At 27.6% G+C, this 16,742-nt stretch overlaps 2 protein-coding genes across 2 annotated transcripts; both read right to left on the bottom strand.

Moving 5' to 3' along the window:
• Positions 1–7,324: 7,324 nt before the first annotated feature.
• Positions 7,325–9,825, bottom strand: LOC137836369 (ABC transporter B family member 15). The gene is made up of 5 exons (XM_068645097.2): positions 9,678–9,825; positions 9,302–9,458; positions 9,119–9,220; positions 8,579–9,013; positions 7,325–7,762 (listed from the first exon to the last, which is right to left on the bottom strand). The coding sequence occupies exons 1-5, from the start codon at positions 9,782–9,784 to the stop codon at positions 7,559–7,561; spliced, it is 1,005 nt and encodes a 334-aa protein (XP_068501198.2). The 5' UTR covers positions 9,785–9,825; the 3' UTR covers positions 7,325–7,558.
• A 4,255-nt stretch (positions 9,826–14,080) lies between these two features.
• LOC150027832 (paired amphipathic helix protein Sin3-like 2) lies at positions 14,081–15,721 on the bottom strand. The gene is made up of 5 exons (XM_090301398.1): positions 15,662–15,721; positions 14,880–15,137; positions 14,581–14,740; positions 14,388–14,486; positions 14,081–14,269 (listed from the first exon to the last, which is right to left on the bottom strand). The coding sequence occupies exons 1-5, from the start codon at positions 15,670–15,672 to the stop codon at positions 14,177–14,179; spliced, it is 621 nt and encodes a 206-aa protein (XP_090157524.1). The 5' UTR covers positions 15,673–15,721; the 3' UTR covers positions 14,081–14,176.
• Between the last annotated feature and the right edge of the window lie 1,021 nt (positions 15,722–16,742).

Below are 16,742 nucleotides of genomic sequence, written 5' to 3' on the forward strand. Positions count from 1 at the left end.
ATGGTTTAAAAGATTATTTTATTTTAATAATTTTTTAATTATAATATTTAATAATAATTTATATGTTTACTTTTAAAAATACGATTAAAATGGCATGTTCGAATAGTTTTTTATTATAATTACTAAAATCACAATAATTTGTGTCTATTTTTTAGTGGTTATAATTATTGTAAAATTTTGAAAGTAAGAACTAAAATGAGTGTCTATATGGCAGAAATTTTGGTTTCCTTCATATATCTGGGTACCATTTTTGTGAATGAAAAAAAGGGTATTAAATTTTTTTTTCTGTTTTGTTAGGTGTTTTTGTGCAATATAGACTTAGAAATTTTTATTTATCATTTGATTTATTTTTATAAAACATATAATCATGATAAAATAATGTTTCACCACAATATTTATTAAATATTCTTTTCATAGAAGAATTATTCTATTGAAAGTTGAAAATCTAACTTTTCCCAAAATATTTTATTATTGCAATTAATATATCACGGTATTTTTATTAGATCATTTATTGTAATAAAGATTTTATATATATAAAATTACCATATTTCTCTTTGATTCTCATAAAAATAATACAAAAATATCAATTATAAATAGTTGTCAAAAGTAATTATCATGGGTAAACCTCTCTCATCACCCTCATTCTTATTCTTCTCACCTTCCACTACAAGAAAATCATGAAATAGAAACCAATTTTTAGAAACCAAAATAATTAGTTGCAATAGTAACTAAATTAGAGATCATTTTAGAAACTAAAAATAAATTTAGTTTCTAAATTAGTTTCTATTATTTTCTATTATTGCTAAATAGTTTCTAAATTGGTATCTAATTAGCAACCAAGGTTTTAGAGACTAAATTTAGAAACTAAATAATTGGTATCTAAAACCTTAGTTGCTAATTAGATACCAATTTAGAAACTATTTAACAATAATAGAAAATAATAGAAAATAATAGAAACTAATTTAGAAACCAATTTTTTTTTTAGTTTCTAAAATGGTATCTATTTTAGTTTCTATTGTAACTATTTATTTTGGTCTCTAAAAATTGGTTTCTATTTCATAATTTTCTTGTAGTGTTCATAGAATTTGTTCTCTTTCTTCTAACTTTTTAGAACTTCTTATCTAATTTCATTACGACTTCTCTTTAATTTCAGTCCTTAAAACTTCATTTTTTTTCATAATCTAATTGATCACACATTGTAATAATTGATGAGTTAAGAATATTTTCAACCCACCATTTTTTTAATCAGAATAAGATTTTATTCACTTTAAATATTCTTTTTTTAAAATTTGTTATTAATTTTGGTGGAGTTAATTTTTTTTCTCTTTTCTTTTGAATTTTTCATTAATTATAGTGGATTAGTTGAGAAAATTGATTCTCTCAATTTAGTTAAGCTTATACTAAAATTTTCTTGAATATTTTTCTCTAAATTTATGATTTTGAATACTTATCCTGCTTGAATTGGGAGTGCAATATATTAAAGGTAGGGGAAATTATTTATGTTTTCTATAGAATCTTAGGATATATGATCTAGATGTGACTTTATCACAATATCTTGATTTTTATGCAAAAAAATTATGTTTTGTTTGAAAACAATTTAAATGTTTAAAATCAAGTGAGAATGTTATTTGGGTTTTTGGTTAATATAGGATTTTTTAAAATGTTTTGAATTTGATACTCTTGTTGAGATGTTGATATAGTGGTTAGATTAAGTATGTTAGAGTATAGAGTTTCTTAAGTTGAGTTTTGAATATGGTTTAGATGACTAAAGTTAGTTTCATATAGTTTTCCATACATTAGTTTATGAGTTTGATGTGAATGAATGTACATATATAATTAGTTTGAATGATCAAGGTTGAATTGAAATGAGTGAAGAATAATAATTGAGCAAATTATGATTGTTTGATCATTTTGAATGAAAGTTGTATTTATTAAAGTGGTTTTGAGTATAACTTTTGAAAACAAATTTGATTTTGCTGCACGCATTTGATTTTCTATTTAAGTAAAGGAATTTTTGTCACGCGAAAGTAGAGTAGAAATTCAATATTTGTTCGTTCAACTGAAGGATTTTTTACTAAAATGAAAATATATTTGAAACTCAACTTTTGCTTTCGGTCCCATTTTCACTAAAAAGGAATTTTTTACTAAGTGAAAATAGAGTTGAAATTCAATCATTGTTATTGACTAAATTTTCACTCAAATGAAAAAAAAAAAAAATCTTTCAAGCAAGACAATTTTAGCTCATACTAAAAAAATTATTTTTTATCTCTTTAATTGAATGTGAATATTTAAAACAAATATGAATAGAATATTAAATTATATATGTGAAGAACTAATCAAAACACAAGAAGCGATGATTGAATTGTGTTTTAAAACTTTTTTGTAAATTTTCGCAAATATCTTCTTATTGGTTTTACACTTGATAAACGATCTATTAAAGACCTTAAAAAAACTTAGTCTGAAAATCCCCTTCTTAAGTTAACACGGATGTAATAACATGTTATTTTAACAACATAAGGAAGGAAGAAAATATTTAGAGATTTTTATAGTAGTTTGTATGATACCACAAATAAACATATTGAGTTTCATTGTTCAGACTAACATTGCAAGTTACAATACGAGTATTCTTTCGGCTCGTAGTCACTCGTGGCTAAACCGTTCGAATATTGTTTCAGAATGTAGTCACCCACAACTAACCCATCAAGTATCCTTTAAACACTTAGTCACTTTTAGCAAAAACTCGAAAATTGTTTTGGAACGTAGTCACTCATAGTTAACTCACTGAGTATTCTTTAACAAACAATCATTCCTTACTAAAACACTAAGATGTGATAAAAATGATCACAAAGGGTTGTTCACTTGAGAGGGTTTTGATGTGAATAATATTTAAACTCTCTCTACTATTTGCTACTGAACACAATAATGTTCTTTCCTACAACTATAAAGCTAGGAAGCTTAAGATCTTGTGCATGTTCTTGTATCAAGACTTTTATATATATATATATATATATATTGAAAAAAAGAGTTGTTGCACATCATGTCTAGCCATTGTGAGATTATTTTTCTTGCATCTAAGTGTGCTTTGAGGCTTCCTTGGCAACACCTCTAAAGCATAACAAAGCTTACAAGCTTGGGTAGGTGGCTTTCTCCCTTTTAAGCAAAGCGTATGACATAACATAGTTGGCTATCTTGACAGTGTTGACAATTTGGTTTTTCTAGAGAAGTTGTTTGCATGAAACAACTTTCAACATATTTTTGAAAGAAATATATGATGTTGACAAGATATTGCGAGATATTCTTAAAAGATTGAAGAAGCTTGTAATTCTCACAAGCATAAAATAGGTTTTATGACCATCATGAGGCTTTTTTTTTTTTTAACCAAAATGGGGTCGTTTTCAAAAAAATTACAAATATGGGCAAGTCGTGCCAACTTGACACGACTTTATATACAGAAGTCGTGGCAAGTTGGCACGACTTCTGCCACGTCAACCCTTGAAGTCGTGTCAACTTGGCATGACTTTGTCCACGTCATATATATATATATATTAATTTTTTTGTAAAATTTTCTTATTTAGATATTGACTAGTAAGTTATGTAATGTTTAAAATTAATTTGATACATAATTTTCTAAAGGTGTTAGTTTTAAGCAATAAAAAAATGAATAATTGTGTATGGATCATGTTTGACGATAATGTAATATATTAATTTGGTTATTAGATTAATAAAAAATATGAAAAACAAAAAAAATGTTCATATTGCAAAACCGAAGGTCACAATAAAAGTAATTGTCCGCACAAACAAGTTTGATAATAAAATTCAATTTCAAGTTTGATTATTAATTTTCTCATTTTCTTTACCTAAGTATTTATACCTTCATAAAAAAATTTATTTATCAAATTAATTTCAAATATTACATAACTTATAATTTTAATTATAATTAAATAATTTTAATATATATTTATTTAAAAACAATTCTTTTTTTTTAAAATATGATGTGGACAAAGTCGTGCCAAGTTGACACGACTTCAGACTGACGTGGCAAAGTCGTGACAACTTGGCACGACTTCTACATATGAAGTCGTGCCAACTTGGCACGACTTGCCCCATATTTGTAATTTTTTTGACAACGACCCCATTTTGGTAAAAAAAAAAAAAAGACTCCATGATGGTAAAAAAACCCATAAAATAAGCATTTACTAAAGGATTTTAACATATGTCTCAGAAGTGTTCAAGGCTTTCATCTATTAAATGAAGTATACTCGTTTATGTTTGTATAAACAAAATTTGATCAAATGATGCACGTGCACAATACTTGCGCCCGACATGATTTTGTAAAACATAACATTATGTTTTGCACTTTAATTGTTTAAACGTACAATCAAAACCAAATACATAATTTATTTAATTTGGATCTAACATTATAGTTAACTAATTCGTGGTTTTGTTTAAATGAGTTATGTTGTATGAAAATGGTTGTTGAGAATGATGAAAGTTGTATGAATTTGGGTCACACATTTGGAATGATATATGAACCATGGCTTGATTTATGTAAGTAAAGACACATTTTTAATAAAAAAAAAAAGATCCCCTGACTTCAATGATAATCTAAGTCACATACACTAAGATATCATGTAGTGAGAAGTTTAGGAGGAGAGTTATTATACACTATAACATGTGTAGATATGCAACTTAAGTTGTAGTAAACTTATCTGATCCATTACTTTTAAGTTTGGTTGTTAATTTAAATCTTGATTTTGATTAGCTTTTAGTCCTCCGAAAGACTTCAATTCATCTTCCATTTGTTGAATATGCACATATTCTTTAACCTTAAGTTCAAACTTAGTTATTAAAATAAAAAATAAATATAGATGCAAAATTAGAAGTCACGAGTCATATGTTGAAGTTTTTTCTATAATTAAAAATTGTGAAAGTCCATCTAACTTGAAAACAAAAGCACAACAATATGCAATTAATATAATTTAAATAACCAGTTACGTGTCAAAATAACAAAATAAAATTATGATAAATATCTTCCAAAACTAGGCTAATTTTCTGGAATAATAAATGTAAATTATGATTATTAAATTGATAATCATCCTTGTCATTAAGACAAAAGCATGTATATTACTGTTTTTTCCATTATTCATTTTCCTATATTATTAAAATATTCAATCAAATCCTATATAAAAACACCGTAAAACATGTCTATTTTTATTATTTTATATTTACAAGCCATTTTAATTAAAATTTTCACCAAATACTTATAATTTAATTTAATATTTTTAATTATCAAGTAATTAGTTTTTCAATTTTGAACTAATTATGAGAAAGACCTTACTCATTCATTATTTTTTATTAAAAACTAAATATGCATGACAACACTCCTGTAAACAAATAGATGGCCATTTTTTAACAGTATCTTTAATTTGATTATTGCCTGCTTTACATTTTCAGTTTTTATTTTCATTTTTAATTAAAAATATTTTTCTTCTTATTTGTCAAAATATATAAAAATTATAAAAATATTTTTTGTTATTTTCCGTACAACTCTTAGAAAATTTATTCCCAAACCAAAAGCTTTGGAATTGGTTTCTGGGCCTTGATTACCTTATAGAAGGACATTTCTTCCTGCACCTATACTTTACTGTGACACCTCTATTTTGTAGTGTTGAACAAATGTCTACACTGTATAATCTGTATATGGAATACTTTTTATTACTGTAAGGGGGTGTAAAAAGAAATTTCCTTATTTTTATAGTTCTGCGTTACGGATCCCCGGGTTTAAGTTTGGAGGCCCATGAAACAAAGTATGTCCTAGTCCATCTCTATTAATTTTGTTTATATTTTATTATGTAAAATTATTGATATACTTGTGCATGGATAACTTTATTAATTACTTCATAAAAAATATATTAATGCGTATTGATTATTTCATAAAAACTATATTAATGCATATTGATTATTTCATAAATACTATATTAATGCATATTAATTGTTTTATAAATACTATATTAATATTTTTTTCATAACAAATTTGAGATAAAAAAATTATTAATGACTTGCTAAAAAAATTCAATTTTTTTTCTGCACATCTTCGAGCCAGCTCACAAATCCATAGACTCACAATTTTTGTGGATGAGATAAAAAAAACTCACCAGCTTCATGTTGAATCCATCTCAGAATATAATATATGGAGTGGACCAACTTATCTTATCATCTCATATTAAACATCATAATGTAACTCGTTTGTATTATAAATTTTATACCTAATGTTTTTAATGATAACATAATAAGAAGAAACAAATTCTTATATATAATATATTTTGAAGTACGAAGGTCCACTGATTTCATTGAAACACTATTTTTATCAATAACAAATAAATTAAATTAAAAAAAATATTTATGAAATATTCCAATTCATATATACAAAATTGATGCTAGTAGATGTTTCTAAGTCTAATTTCATTCCAATCCTTCCTAGAAGAGCTCTAGAAGAAATATGAGTAGGAAATTGAAGTCTTATTTAATCTTGAAAAATATTTGGCCCATGTAAAGGAGAAACTCAAATATTTTGAAACGTTTTGAACAAACATCTCATTTTTGAACTTCTGTTAAAACCATGAAAGAGTTTTAAACCTCAAGAAAGACAAGTAAGGAAAATATCTTTTAGGAGATAAGACATTTGAGTTAAGTTTTGGAACGATTTGAGAACTTGTATAAGAAGGAAGAGAATTATATTCAAAGCCTTGACCAAACAAATCAGAATTTTTATCCAAGATCTTCACTTCCTCTTTTTTGGGAGGATTATAGATATTTTATATGCCTTCCTTTTTACCTTTAACCTCAAAATGAAGTTGAAAATATTGTTTCATGTTATTTGTACATTTAGATTCTTTTGCATAATGTGTGAACTATTTACTGAAATGAACATTTTTAAACAAAATTTACTCATAGATAAGTTGTAAGTTGTTCATTGTTAAGAAGTCGTGCAAGCATGACACAAAATTAGATTTATCAAAGTGAAGTCATGCCAACATGACACGACACTAAAAAAAATAGATATTTTTTGGTCAAGTGACAAACAAAAGTCAACGGTAAACATAAATAAATACTTCTTTTAAATATTTACTCTAGAGTTTTCCTTTAAAATAAATATTTTTTAACAAAAATCAAACCTATAAACACTTTTATCACATTGAAAATGATTTTAACTAAAAAAAATAAGAATTTATTATAGTTTCAACACACATACATATTGTCATGAATAATCAAATTATTAATCACACTCAAATAAATAATAAGACTTTATGAACTGGTATTTTTTGAAGATAAAACGAACAAAACATATATAAAATTTGCAAGTTTTGTAACCTAATAGAATTACCACCATGCATAAACACTTTAAGATTTTAACTCCAAAAGTAAATGGGATTCATGACTTATTAAGCATAACTAAACATAGGATTCAACCATGAAAAAGTCAATTTCATACAAAATATAAAAGGTTTCTGCAATTATTGTGAAATTTCAAATATGTTTGTAATGATTCTCACTGTCTTCAATCATCATGATTCTTGATGTTCTTACTTGGCATGATCTTGAGGAAACCTCTTTTGTTGAAGCAAACAATGATAATAAGATGAAGAAGTGTCATTGCAATGGCTACTCTCCATGTAAACATAAGACCCATAGTGAAACCTATCCCCACTGCACAAATTGTTTGAACCACTACACCCATTTTCTCTCCCATTAAAGGCATAACCTGATACACCAAGAAGGGTATAATGTAAGTAAAAGGAGAAAAGAATAATTCTAAGTTATAATAAAATTATTAAATAATAATTAAATTTTAAAAAAATAATTAGTCATTATATTAACTAAATTATATAATATTTTAAAAACTATTTGTCAATAAAAAAAACTATTTTAAAAAATATAAAATAATTTATATTATTAATAAATTTATAAAATGATTTCTATTATTTAAATTAGCTACCAAGAATTTAATTACTAATTACTTAATATTTTTTCATTTATTTGTTAGTGGTTATATACTAATTTAAAAACTATTTTATTCCACTCATTCTTAAAAATTGGAGTATAAAAAAAATGTTCTATTTTATTTAATTTTCTGCTTAAAAAAAATACAACCTATAGCATGAAATAGCATAATATAAGTTAAAACAAAGTCCTAAAGAGAAATACTCATAAGAGTGGCTATTAAAAAATAGTGATACTAGAAAGAAAAATATTTAAAGGAACTCATTTATGCTGCAACTATAATAAGAACGAAGCAAACTTTTTCTTAACTATAATATAACCACAAGGGATACAATTTACTTGCTTGAAAGTAAAATTAACAACACACATGGCATCATTTTCGGCAATATTGTGTTAGATATTTCCAAGTATTATTAATTACATGCAGATTTTCACCAAAATAACATATAAATTACATTGTTTTATCGTATATATTTCACATTAATATGCAACTGTTTGTTCTTTAAATATAGAATAAAGATTCATGACATGCAACAAAGCACAGAGAAATTGGCCCAAAGTAATAATAAAAACATACCACATTTTCTTGGACAAATTTATGGCAAAGATCACATCTGAAAGTTTCCTTCTGAACGAACCATCCATCTCCAATGGGAAGAATCTTTGAAACCCTTTTGATGAAATACTCTTTCATGCAAATAATGTTATAGGGTTGGTGGAAGACATTAGCAATGAAGGAGATGACAACCAATCCTAGGAAACAAAACGAATACATCTTTGTCTTCCTTGTTATCTCATCATGACATGAGAGAAAGTAAACAAATATGATTGAACACATAATTGTGCAAAACAACAGTGCAATGAAACAACCTAAATATGTTTTCTTCCACTTGGGAATGCTCAGTGTTGGCTTTTCATCCTCAACAACATTCTCTTCAACTTTGTCATAATTAGGAAATTTTCTGGTGAACTCCTTCAGCAGATCTTGGTGGTCCTTGAAAATGACAGCAAGCTAGAGAAAAGAGAGAACACATTCAAGAGATTCAACAGAAATATCTCAGAGAAATGGTTCTGACAGAAAATGGTGCTTTGCTCCTTAAAAGGACAACACACTTACCTCACCATGAAGATCACAGGTTGTCTTTCTCTTATCTTCTTTGTACGTTTTGATACTCATCAAGAATGACTGATAAAGATGCTCATCATCTTTGAATCGTTCCTATTGAAAGCAATAAACATATCAATATTACAGCTACAGGAATCAACAATGATATCATATGATAACCTCATTATTAATCACCCTTATGTTGTCAACCAAACGGACTAGTTCCTGAGAAGGTTCGTCCTTAAGTTTGATCTCATGCTCCTTTGGCAAGAAAGCGTTGAATCTCAAAATCAAACTGCTGTGCCCTTTCAGTAACTCTTTCACCCTCGCAGCAACAACCTCAGAGGTAATCCTGGATTACCAAAACAAATATCAGAGAACACTTCACTTCTCAAAATCATAAGAAAAACTGAACCTTTGATTTGCATGATCTCGTTAACTCGAGTATCAGGTGTTTGCATTAAGATTTTTCAGTTGTTGTAAGAGAAGTTAGAAAATAAGAGTTTCAATCAGGTTTTTGGTATAAGATGGTATATGGGTTGAAGTATCCCTATTTAGGGAGAGAATCTACCTTTCAGCCTTGTAATCTTTCAGGATCTGGATCAACATGTCATACTTCTCCCTTTCGTTCCAAAACACATCTTTGGCTCTATTCAGAAAATTCAAGGCATCATTCATACTAGTTCTCTGGGGAGTACTTTGAGGGAGTTCGTTTTGTCTGTAGCTTCATTCATGCACAGAAAGCAAACTCATACACTTTTAGATACCTAGAATTTTAACAACCATAAATGCTAATATCTAAATGCATCAAATCTTCTATCATTGAATCAAACTACCCAAAATTTATTATATTCCTATCTTCTTTAGGTCTACACCACACATAAATCAATCTTCTAAACTTGAATCAAAATTAACCATTTAGGATTCACACACATACAACTTGAACACATAAATTTATTTCAAAAGCCATGATCCCAGCAGAGAACCCTTCCCAAAGTCAAATTAAGCTAAACTAAACACAATCCTAAGTAAGGTGATGATGATAAACCAGAATTGAAGAGCACATGAGAGAAGAAACAGACCCTTGTTGTTCCATCTTCAGAAAATAGGGCAACCAGAGATTTCAGAAAGGAATTGAATTGGTGGAAAAAAGGAGCACTGAAAAGTGAAGTTTTTCAAGGTTTTATCCAAAATAGGGCAAAGTCAGTGAATTTATGTTGTCTGAAATGTTGTGGTGTGTTGTCTGAACCACTTCATTCATGTGTCATGTGGGTCATATACTACTACCACCAAGCCTGGCCCATACTTTATATTTTTTAAATAAAATATAAAATAAGTTAAAATCATAAAAATATTTTAAAAAATTAATTATGTTTTTAATTTTGTGTTTACACAAATTATCAAGCTTGAAAACAAAATATTACAATAATACTCTTAATATGTAACGCTAGTTCGTTGTCTAATTTAATATAATATGAAAAATAACTTTATTAATTATTTCATAAAAACTATATTAATTCATAAATATTATATTAATGCATATCAGTTGTTTCATAAATACTATATTAATATATTTTTTCATAACAAATTTGAGATAAAAAATTATTAATGACCTGCTAATTTATTTTTTTTCACATCTTCGAGCCAGCTCACAAATTAGGGGTGGCAACGTGGGTTTATCCGTCCCGCATAGGTCGGTCCCGCACTTGGCCTCCCTCACATAGAATTTGTAGGCTTATTTTTCCAACCCGTTGCCTCGCATAAGGGTTGGCCCGCGAGCCAACCCGCATAAGAAATATTTATTAAAAAAATAATTTTTTAAATAAAATTTTTGAATTTTTTTTTATTTAGATGCATTAGGTAGATGGTCTCATAATATTATTTTCATGAAACATGCATAGTAAGATGTTATTAAAAATTTCGATATGTAAAATGTAAGGCTACATGAAAAAAATATGAGGGTATAAAAAAAAAATTATACATTTTAAAGTTATGCGGGTCAACCCGTCCCGCCCCACACTTAGCCCGCACGGGTTGTGGGTTATGTGGAAACGAGCCTAAGCGGACCAGCGGATTGAAATAAGCAACCCACCTCGCGTTTTTTTTTTTGCTTCGGGCCGGCCCGCCCCACTTTGCCACCCCTATCACAAATCCAATAACTCACAATTTTTGTGGACGGATCAAATAAAAAACTCACCTGCTTAGAATATAATATATGAACTGGACCAATTTATCTTATCATCTCATATTAAACATAATAATGTAACTGTAGTTTGTAAAATAAGTTAAAATCATAAAAATATTTAAAAATAATAATTATGCGTTTAATTTTGTGTTTGCACAAATTATCAAGCATGAAAACAAAAGATTACAATACTAAAAAAACGTAACACTAGTTCGTTGTCTAATTTAATCGAATATAATATGATTTCAATATATATAAAAAATAATGCGTTTTTTTTTCTTTTGATATGAATTGTCAACTTTTGTTTACATTATAATTAAAAACCGAATGAAATATATATAATAGTAATATATATATATATATATATATATATATATATATATATATATATAGTCGGTTGAGGTATTTATTCATCACTTCATTATTGTTTATATTTTTTATATTCATTATTCTATATTAAAAAATCATAACCCTTGTAATGTAGAAATTAAGTGTTTTGTTTATTTTTCATTTAGGGATAATTGATAGTTAATTTTGATTATATATAATTGAATTTACAAATAATTTTGAACATTTTAAATATGTAAGTAATGAGCATAAGAACTCTTAATCACAAATAAAAAATGTCTTTAAAACATTTTAAATATGTTTGCATCACTTCATTATCTTTTATATTTTTTATATTTTTTTTGTTCTCTTTGGTTTAATGTTTACTCTCACTTTTCATTGAAATAATAAGTCCTCTTTGGGTCTTTCTCACAAAGATATATTGGCTATATAATAGCTTCTTTATGGGGTGAGCACACATATATAGTTCATTAAAAAAACTTATTTTCCATAATAGTAATCAATATTGTGGATTTTAGAGTTTAGGATTTTCAGTCATTAAGCTGTAGTTAATTATAAGTTTTATGGGATTTTTCGACTTAATTCAATTGACTCTTATGTAAAATACATGAAATCAAATCCAAATTAATTGTTGTAAACTTAAGCATTTAAGACTTTTTTACTAAAAGTTTAATAATAATACATTACACATTAGCTAAACAAACAAACGATCTATATAGAACATGAGCATATTTTCACGAATAATCAAATTATTAATACTTCAATTAAAATAAAAATAAAACAAAACCTTTACCATGCAATATATGTAACCCTTTTACATAAGAAATAATTCCCCACCCAAGAAATGTATCCCATGTAGCAATGATAAAATGAACAATGAATTAGGAAAGATAAGTAAAATGAATACAAACTAAAACAATTATCATATACTATTTTCTCTAGTGTTTTAGTCTAATAGAATTAATATAGCCTTGCAAAAAAATTTCAAGTTAAGTTCAAATTTATCTATGCTAATAGTTGAAGTTTGTGTATTGCTTCCCGTGTGAATAGAGTCAAAAGAGTAATTAAAAATAATTAAACTCCATCTAACTCGAAAACAGAAGAATAACTAATGCAATTAATATAGTTTAAATAACCAGTTACTCGTGAAAAACACAAAAATAAATGTTTGAAATAATTAAATCTATTAATTTTCCAAAACTCAGCTAATTTTTCGGTCTTACTATTTTTCTGGTTTAATGAATGTAAGTTATGGTTGATGTATAGAACTAATAATCATCCTTGTCATTATAACATGTTTTAGATTTTGTTTGCATAATAAGAAAGCACATAATATGTTCTTAATGACAAATAGATTATAGTTAACTTAATAAAGGAGTAAAACACCTTATCCTCATTTCCTCCTAAAATCTACACACCATCTCACTTTGATTTTTCAAAAGTTTTTGTCATTATAACATGTTTTAATTTTATATAATTTGTTCTTCAACGACAAATAAATTATAGTTTCTCTTCTCTCTATTTGTTTCTCTTCCAAGCAAGGTCTTATCTTCGTTTTACGGCATTTTGGTGACATAAATCTTCATGTTACCCATCCATATCTTCTCTAATTGTTTTTTCAATTCTGTCGTTTCTTATGCACTATGAACTTTTTTTATCAGTAAGAAAAAATAAATAAATATGAATCACTTTAGGAGTGACTCAACCCTTATACAAACCATAACACAATAAATTTCCACACCCCTTCCAAACAACCTAACCTTCACAAACTTAGAACAACAAACAGCCCAACTAAAGAAGTAAATCTTACAAAAGCTTACTTAATTGAAAACATACCAACCACAAGATCAATGTATCATTCAGAGTAAAAGAAACTAGCAGAAACAATTTTTGAAGTTATCAAATACCAAACCCTTAATTGTGCCAAAGTGAACACTTCCGAAAGGTCGACCACTCCACCTTGAAAAATATGTTTATTATTGTGCTTCCAGATTTCACTAACTATAATCTCTCGAGTTGAGTTTATACTTCTTTATTTTTTTCTATCTCTGAAATTTTCTCCACATATCATATTCATCGGAAAATGTGAGAAGAAGAAAGATGTTCTAAGGATTGTTTATGATGATTAAAAAAAGGTGTTCTTAGAAAAAACCTTAAAAACTAGCTACATAGGATGAAAGTAAAAATAGATGGATAACAAAAGATGAACACTAATAGTAATCGGTTGTTCATGTTCATATTAGTGATATGTGTGTGTTTCTCCATATAGAGAAAGCAAGGTATATAGATATCACAGATATTAGTTTGAAAATGATAATCATGAACATAGATTCAAATGTTGTTTTTCCGCAATTGCGTTGTGCAATCACTTATTGCACTAAAAATCTAACTCAGAAGGAAAAAAACTCCTTCATCCTCAACAACAGTTTAAACACCAATATCATAAAACCACCATAGTCACTGTATTGTTAAATATGCAGCATAAAAACCATTCTCATCTCCCTCAGCTTCACTGGGTCAGAAATGTTGAGTACTCTTCATCCTTCAACAACATCCCCACAACCATGGCGAGCTAAGAATCTATTGAAATCCTCCACCAGATCTTCATTCTCCTCAAGAAGGATAGCAAGCTAGAGATTATATATTTCAAAAGAGACAAAAGAGTGTAAACAATCAGCAAAAAATGTTTCGACATGAACATGAAAAAGAATCATAAAAGAAAAACCTAAATAGGGCAAAACATATTACCTTACTTGAAACCTCACCAATGTCCTTAAGCCCTTCCTTGTACATTTTCAGAATTTCCAAGATTGAGTTGTAAACAGGTTCATCACTTTGGAATCGATTCTGTTGAAAGCAATGATAAGCGTATATCAGTTATAGCTAGCAGTCACCAATATCAGTAGAAATAGAAGTTACTGCATGAAAAGTTTTCCTTCACCTTTATCTTGTTCATGAACTTCACTTCTTCTTCTTCTGGTGCAGCCCTGTGGAGTGTTATCTCATAGTCCTTTTCTATGAAATGGTTGAAACCCAAAATCAGTTTTTTGTGCCCCTTTAAAATCTCCTTAATCCTCGCCACCAGACTAGCATAGTTAATCCTGAAAATAACATAACATAACAAAACAAGAAAAAACTCACTTTCGCAACACCCCTCATAAACAGCACAAGAAGAATCATCAACTCAACCTATGGATCAAAACATCAATAAATAACTTTTGGAAGTAACCAAGAATCTACCTATTATTCCTGTAATCAACCAAGACTTGATGGAACATGTAAAACTTCTCCTTTTGGTCACGAAACTCATAGCTGAGTTTACGCACATAGCGAACGGCATCACGCACAGTCACTGTCGGCATCTCGGAAGAAATTGCCGACCCACCACCGTCACCTCCATTGCCACTTCTACGAACTTTGTTTCGTCCACCATTTCCATTTCTACGAACTCGCTTTCGTCCACCATTGCCACTTCTACGAACTCGGTTTGTTCCAGAGCTTCTCGCACACAAACCAAATACGTGCATATACACTTTCAAATACCATAAATATTAACAAGGTATATAGCATGCTAATAACTACAACACATCAAATGTTGTTATAGTAAAAAGTGTCTGCATTTAGATTAAAAAATAAGAATTTCATATAGATCTTTTATATAAAAGTTGACTTATCCTTAAAATAAACCTATTATTTATTTATTTATGTTTTGCTGATAAAAAATCAAATATTCTTCAATTGAATGAATCAATTTCCAAAAAGGACTATCTTTAATACTTTCCTAGGATGAAACAATTGAGAGCACCACACATATATATTCTACTTAGCAGAATTCACTCTTACAAAAAAGATCAATTGTTTAGCCCTAACCTTACTGTAACGCATATACTATTTCTTTGAAAAGCCATGATCTCATGAGATAATCCATTCCCAAAGTCAATTCTAGTCAAATTTAATGTTAAAACCCTAAGTAAAATGATAAAAGAATTGAAGAACAGCATGCAAAAAGTGAAAAAACAAACCCGTTTTCCATAGCAGATGCAGAAGAAAATAGGGCAAACAAAGAGGTGTCTGAAGGAAGATGAAACAGCGCAGTGTGTGTCAGTGTGTTTTAATGATGTTGGAAATGTGGGCGGGTCTTGTCTGAACCACTTCATTCTGTGGGCGGGTCCTAAAACCAAAATCCACACGTTTTCTTTATTTATTTATTTATTTTTTCTTTGATGCTGTTCTGTATTATTTATAAAAAAATATAAAATAAGTCAAATTAAACAATATATTAACGTTATAAAACAGTCCTTATCTTGTAATTTTTTTAATCGTGTTTCTAGGATTTTGTAAAAATAGCATGTGTGTTCTAATGGTTTCAAGTTATCATAAATAAACACCACACATAAACTTTACAAGATCATGATTAAATTAAAAAAAAATCCTTTTAGTTTAGGGTTCTTTTAAAACATTCTAAATTTAAAGACAACAATTGAATAGAGAGTGAAAATATGCTATTAACTTTTTAAAAGAGTATAAGCAGTAAAGAATAGTTTTGTTAAAACAAAGTTGAAGTAAAAACTTTCCTTATTTATGATTTCACTAGATTATAGGTTTTGGTTTTTATTTAGAAAATAAGTTGCCAATAATTTTTTTTTTAGAAAGGAATTTAGTATTGCATGCAATTATTTACATTATAAAAATAGCATTTTACTTGTTGTAATTACTAAATGATAATATTTATATTTACTGCTGAATATCATTATATATATTCGTTAAAACTATTAAATGACACTTACTTTTATCTGTTATTCAATTTTTATTTTAATTCCGAAAATTAGGAAAATAAGAACTAAGATGATTTTCTAAGTCATTAAATTAATTGAGCTTCTTTAGATGGAATGATTGAACGATTTTATCATCTTACATGGATTTTCCATACTCAACTTCAATTACGTTGACAATGTATATAAAATTTACTGAGATATATCCAATACTCTTAAATACTAAAATGTAATCTTTCTAATTTTGTAACTAAATATAATTATAATATATTAAAAAATTCAACCATTTAAGATGCATAAAAAATTAACCATATAATGCATAAAAAAATTT

Source organism: Phaseolus vulgaris, chromosome 4 (assembly GCF_051622355.1).
Source record: "Phaseolus vulgaris cultivar YP4 chromosome 4, ASM5162235v1, whole genome shotgun sequence".
Lineage (NCBI taxonomy): Eukaryota > Viridiplantae > Streptophyta > Magnoliopsida > Fabales > Fabaceae > Phaseolus > Phaseolus vulgaris.